At 31.0% G+C, this 6,137-nt stretch overlaps 1 protein-coding gene across 1 annotated transcript; it reads right to left on the bottom strand.

The window, feature by feature from the left end:
• Positions 1-436: 436 nt before the first annotated feature.
• On the bottom strand, positions 437-5,419 carry LOC110712834 (protein STRICTOSIDINE SYNTHASE-LIKE 10-like). The gene is made up of 3 exons (XM_021891286.1): positions 5,011-5,419; positions 1,564-1,836; positions 437-1,114 (listed from the first exon to the last, which is right to left on the bottom strand). The coding sequence occupies exons 1-3, from the start codon at positions 5,280-5,282 to the stop codon at positions 532-534; spliced, it is 1,128 nt and encodes a 375-aa protein (XP_021746978.1). The 5' UTR covers positions 5,283-5,419; the 3' UTR covers positions 437-531.
• Positions 5,420-6,137: the final 718 nt, after the last annotated feature.

The raw sequence follows: 6,137 nt of genomic DNA, 5'->3' as shown, positions 1-6,137 counted from the left end.
TTAATATATCAATTACTATGCTTAATGATTATAATTGGACTATGATATCATGTGTAAGGTGATAATAACCCTTATGTACTTCACTAAATTAGCAATCTCATTATGATCAAAATTAAACTATATGTACAATATGCAAGTAGCGCCTTTTCTTGTGCCCAAATAATCGAATGAACCAACTACTCAAATCCACTAATACACATAGTATGTACTTACGAAAGAAAAATATGGATAATGTTAGAATATGTCTTTAATCAGTTTGTCACTTTGAATGATCCAATATGCCTTAAATAAGTCTATTCCCAACTGAGCTAGCACCGAGGAAGATTTTCCTATACTGACTAAATTTTTTGTTTCCCTTTTATAAAGTCAATCCTTTTAGCTAAGCTAGAAGTATAATATTCAAATTTTAATACTGATTTTCATTTATATGAACCAATACTGCTAATAAATAATTAATTAATTTAAGTACATACACTCAAATTCTTTGTGTGCAAACATGAAAACATCCTTATATCATCTATATTATTTCAATTAACTTTGTGCATCATAATTCTTGTACAAACTTGCAAAGGGCAAAATAACAGAACCAAACCACAAGTTCCCATCTTTTTCCACCACTTCACTTACGAACTTCAACTTACCACTAGTATCTTCCAACACTTGCACTACATTCCCATTTTCATCCATCTTTACAGCCAAACCAATTGCTCTCAATCTTACAAAAACCTTGGCCAGTTCGACGGCGTTGAACGGAAGTTTAACAATGGTTTGTCCAATCCAAGGAAATGAAAGAAGCCACTTCAGAACTTTACTTCTCTTTGAATAAACTCCCACCCAATAATCTCCTTTGGAGTTTCTGTTTATGTTGTCTGGATAGCCTGGGAGTTCAGCTAACACTTCAGTTGTACCGGCTTTCGGGCTGTTTTCGAGCCAATGCCTTAACAGTTTGCAAGTAGTAGTCTCAATTAGTAGAAGAAATTTCCCATTCTTGCTCAAGGATACTCCATTTGGGAAGGTGAGATTGTCGAGAAGCTTCGTTACTTGTTTTGTAAGTGGGTTGTATTTTAGCAATCTTCCTGTCTTATCATTGCTAAGAATCAATGACATATACTTCCTGCAAGAGTATACAACACTATATCTTTCAGAAACTTCTATAGTTAAGGCCATGCTAGTATCACACCTACAACAACCAAGGAACATGTTGGAAGGACTGTCACGTTTTGATTTTCACACATGTCAATCAATAATGCATATCTTCGTCCATTATATAAAGAGTATTTAATTGTCTATATGTAAAAATTATTATAATTTGATATTGTGAAGATATGTATAGATATGAATCTAATAAAATTTCATATGACTTTTTTCTAATCAAGTATAAATCATCAAAGATAATTAAAATCAAGTTTGTAAGTAGCGTAAAAGTTAGAAATATTACGACTACAAAAAACAAAAGACGTATTTCGTATAAAGTAACGGTTAAACTTGTAAATTGACAGGCTACATTTAATCGAAAAAATTTCAATCAAAGAAACAGAAAGAAATAAAGAGGGATGGACTAACCTTCTTGGATAATTGGTACTGCTAGAAGTAAAGTAGACAGCCCCAGTAGATTGATCAATATCAAGCCCATTAGTAAACCCAAGTGGTACACCTTCAACTTCTGTTACAACTCTGCTAGCAAGCCCACCATTTGGGCCCACAACAAGCAGGCCCAAATAAGCATCAGCTATAAAGAGCTCTCCTGTCTTCTCATTGAATCGTAGGCCCAATGGTCGCCCACATTTATGTTCCATTTTTTCATGGTTAGTTCGAGTTTGATTTTTACAAAATTCCCTGTTAAAAGACAACAACCAACCAACCCAATAAAACGGGTCAAAGTTTAGGCCCACCCAAATGATCTACATCACATAGGAATTTATCACATACATTTGATAATACAAGTACAATTTAATGTTTGTACTGTTCTAAGACATCGAAGAGTAGCTTTCATACATGCGGAAAAATTGCAACCATACAATGAGAGAGAGAGAGTGTTATCATTAAACTTGACTAAATATTGACATCAATATAGACATCAACAACATAAAATCATAACACGTGTACTAAACTCGGAGTCATCAGCTAAACATAAAAGGGTTTAAAATTGTATACAACCTATTAAATTAAAAACCTTTGACATGTAATCTTTAAAATAGACTTATAATGTACTTAGTAGTTCGTACTACTTAACATAGCCAAATTGCTCGTAACTGACCCGATCATAGCTAGATTCGGGGTGGAAATTAAGCATAGGTAATTTACAATTCAATTTAGTTCTAAACTTGATTTGAGTTAAAATTCTATGGTAGTCATCCTTAAAATGATGAAAGTGAAAAGGAGTTGATACGACAAAGAATATCCTTATGAACAACTATTCACTACCTAAGAAGTTTTTTCCCCGACTCTTCATTCTTCAACCCTAGTAGGTGAAGATGCATAAAAGTAAATAATATCATTGAAAGCAAAATAAACATCCTTAAGTCTAAAGAGATTAGTGTAAATGTGTAATGTTTGTGTGAGTGCGTGTGACACTAGCTATGAAATAATTCTTATCAAAAACCCAATCAAAAAGGAAAGATTTTCAATTAACTGTTAGCCCAACACCAGATTAAGCAAATTAGCTAGACATCACATTCATGATGGCATAGATATTAATGGTTAGTTGAGTTTTCATGAATTTTTGGTATCCTTATGTTTTGACGTCTTTTTTTACAATACAGTATTATTTTGGAAAAGTACTCCTACTAAAAATTATACTATTATGTTTTTTATATATATCTCTCTCTTTCCACTACCAAAATGCAATATTCTCGTTTTTCACATTCAATTAATAAAAACATCATTAAATTCTATCACACCTACTTTTATTTAACAAATAATACTCAATATCTTCTTTTAGGCTGAGAGATGCTAGGGGTACACTTGGTGTACGAAAAAATCTTGTACACCAAGCTTCCTATTGGTTGAAAGGGAAACTTATTTTGAAGTAGGTCATCCTTCTTTTCCTTTCTTTCTTATCTTGGTTGAGTTGACAACATTTCATTAGTGGTGTACAAAGAAATCTTGTACACCAAGTGTACCCCTACCCTTTCCCCTCCTTTTACGTCTATGTAACTATGTAAGTGTCAACAACTTTGTTGAAATAAAGAAAGTACTCCGTAATAAATTAGATCAGTGACCAAAGAGGGAAATAGATCCAACACTCTAGTTAAAACATCATTGTACGCATTTCTCAAAGTGTTATTACCTAGAACTCTAGAAGTATTTACTACAGTCTTATAGATAATAAACCTACAAGCCACAGAAAGGTAGGTAATTACTTACGCCAAAATTAAAAAAACCTCTGAATTGAACAAGCAAGAATTCAAAATAATTTACTAATCTATACTTGTTTTCCCAAATCACACAATTTTTAGTACTATCGCTTTACGCTATTAATGAGAGATTATTTGTTCCTAATAAATACACCACATTTTTTAGCTTTTGTTATTGAATAGATATATAATGTTTCAAAAATACTCTGTAAGGCTTACGGAGTAACTCTTTATATAAATTTGAAAAGATTGCTTTCACCTCATAACCAAGTATAATTTTGAACCAAACTAATGTCAATTTATATGTTTTGATCGCTACTATAGTTAAATACAACCATTATACTATTACGGTGCTAGGTTGTACAAAATATGTTATCAATCAATTTTAATAACTGGTAGAATAATACGGAGTATTTGTTAGTGTACGACACCAAAGTAATTACTAATGCGACCTATTACACTATACGGAGCTACTTAATTAAGCTAGGTTGTAGTGTTGTACCAAGTATGTAATCTGTTAATTTGAATCACTAATAATAAAATACGAAGTATTTGTTAGAGTTCGACACCAAAGTAATGGCAGTAGGTTTGATCTTAAATGCTCCTATGTATACTAAACCTTAAAAACATCTACTTCATATTAATAAAAGAGGAAGTGTCCCATACATTATAAAAGACATGTCCAACAAGATAGAGATTTAAGTCACATATTTTGTACGTTACGAGTAATTCATCAGAAATTTTGGTAATAAATAAGTAGATATTGAATGGACAAAAAGCACCTAAAATAAAGGATGAGGCTCTTTAACTAATTGCTGTGTCTATTGTGTAGCTATTAGCAATGCTTATCAATGTAACAGAACTCATCATGAACACGTACGGATAGGGTAGATGGCAGTTACTTGGTTAGGCATATGCATTCGATATGTTCGGGTTGTGTTCAAGTTATTTTAATAGGATTTCGTCACCAGTCCAAATCTGATTTTTGTTTGAAATAGTTAAAAATAACACGTTATGTAACTTTAGAAACTATTTGTGTCTTATTAGAATACGAATCTCATATCACACACTTTTAATAGATATTTTAGCAATCCAACAAGGCAACAAACAAAATATTGTCATTGTGGGGCAGGCCAAATGTTAAGTTGAAGTTGAATTAGCATTAATAATTTTATTATCTACATTAGTTTTTGTTGGCAAAAATTTCAACCATTATGTGGTGAAATGACTAATGAACATGATATGCCTATTATACGTGTATGGGGTATTTGAGGAATTGAGGATAACTTAGAAACATTTTGAAGATTATAATGAATTAAAAATAAATAAAAAAGTTCACATATCATTTTTTTTTTTTTATTATTAGTATTGTTTAACATATTTTTACCTATTCAATTATTCATGCACATTCAAAAATTTGACGGAAAAAAATAAAAAAATATTTGTTTACATTGACATTAACAAACAATTAAATAATTAATCATTTCTACAATTTCTCATGATGCAAGCTATTGGATTACTAGCATTGATTTTAGCAATTTAAATAAAATACTTCGTAATAAACAGAAAAGAGGAAACATAAAGAATCTTAATAACATGCACTAATCTTAATTAATGAATAAGTAATATAATATGATGCAGGAAATTAAAACACCTTAGAGGAGAAGTGAAGGCAAAGTCCACCCAACGCCGTTGATGGGGGTCCCATTTTATAATCCGGCCATCGGATAAGCCCGCATACGGTCCATCTCCGGCAGGGTCAAACGTGAGACTTTCGGGCCCGAAAGCGTCTTCTATAGGTAGAAACTCTAGCTCCGAAAATTTTGAACCAGGATAACTTTTGTTTTTGGAACGAAAATATGTGGTTAATAGTAAGGCACATAAAAGAACAATTGTAGAAGATGTTAAAAACTTTATTGGCTTCATTTTTCATATAAATAAATAATTTACTACTATGTCATAATACAAATATAAAGTTTTTTTATAGTTTTGGTTGAAAAATATATAGAAGAGAGAAAAGAAGAGAAAGGCGGAGGTCGAGAATATATAATAAGGTTTATTTGGGGTACATGAAAAAAAGATATGTAAAGGGAATATGATATTCTTGTGATAAGATTTGGTGTAACAAACGGATACTACCAAATACAAGAGTTTGAATACTCAAGTATAGTCATGATTCTTTCAACCTTATTAGGAAATTGTGGGTCCTTAAGTATGCATGTAATGCTATAACATAATCCATAAAAAAAAAAACAAAATTGTAATGCTAGTGAAAGTGTATTTCATCTTAATGTTTCAAAATTTTGACACTTAAGTACTTTATTTTTCTCTTCAAATTTATCATATATAAGAATTAAAAATGTCATTTTATCAAATGTTAAATAAGGCCATATTCTCTTCACCTTATGACGCTCGGTAAAATATAAGAGCTAATCGGTTCAGATAAGATAATGTAATGACTAATAAGTTTAGATAAGATAAGATAAGGGTTATTGAGTCTAGATAAGATAAATAAGTTTTATTAAATTTTAATCGTTTAATAACATTAATTTAAATTCTTAGCTAATAATTAAGATAAGATAATACGAAGTACTTTGTATAAGATAAGTGACATTTAACCATTTAGGTGAGTAACACTATGTAAGTAGGGATGATAATGAGTCATAGACCTTAAGAATTGACCCATATTATTTGAAGTTAACCTTATTATAATGGGTCAAACCTGTTTTATTTGAAGTTAACCTTTTTTTAGGACCTAGATCCAATGACAATAGACCTGAT

Source organism: Chenopodium quinoa, unplaced genomic scaffold (assembly GCF_001683475.1).
Source record: "Chenopodium quinoa cultivar QQ74 unplaced genomic scaffold, ASM168347v1, whole genome shotgun sequence".
NCBI lineage: Eukaryota > Viridiplantae > Streptophyta > Magnoliopsida > Caryophyllales > Amaranthaceae > Chenopodium > Chenopodium quinoa.
This window is presented reverse-complemented; position numbering and strand designations above follow the sequence as displayed.

Coding starts and splice junctions, on each gene's coding strand:
- LOC110712834 (XM_021891286.1), bottom strand. CDS start 5,282: ATGAAGCCAATAAAGTTTTTAACATCTTCTACAATTGTTCTTTTATGT. Junction 1,837..5,010: donor GCCTTCACTTCTCCTCTAAG/GTGTTTTAATTT, acceptor GTCTTTTAACAG/GGAATTTTGTAAAAATCAAA. Junction 1,115..1,563: donor AGTACCAATTATCCAAGAAG/GTTAGTCCATCC, acceptor ATACTCTTGCAG/GAAGTATATGTCATTGATTC.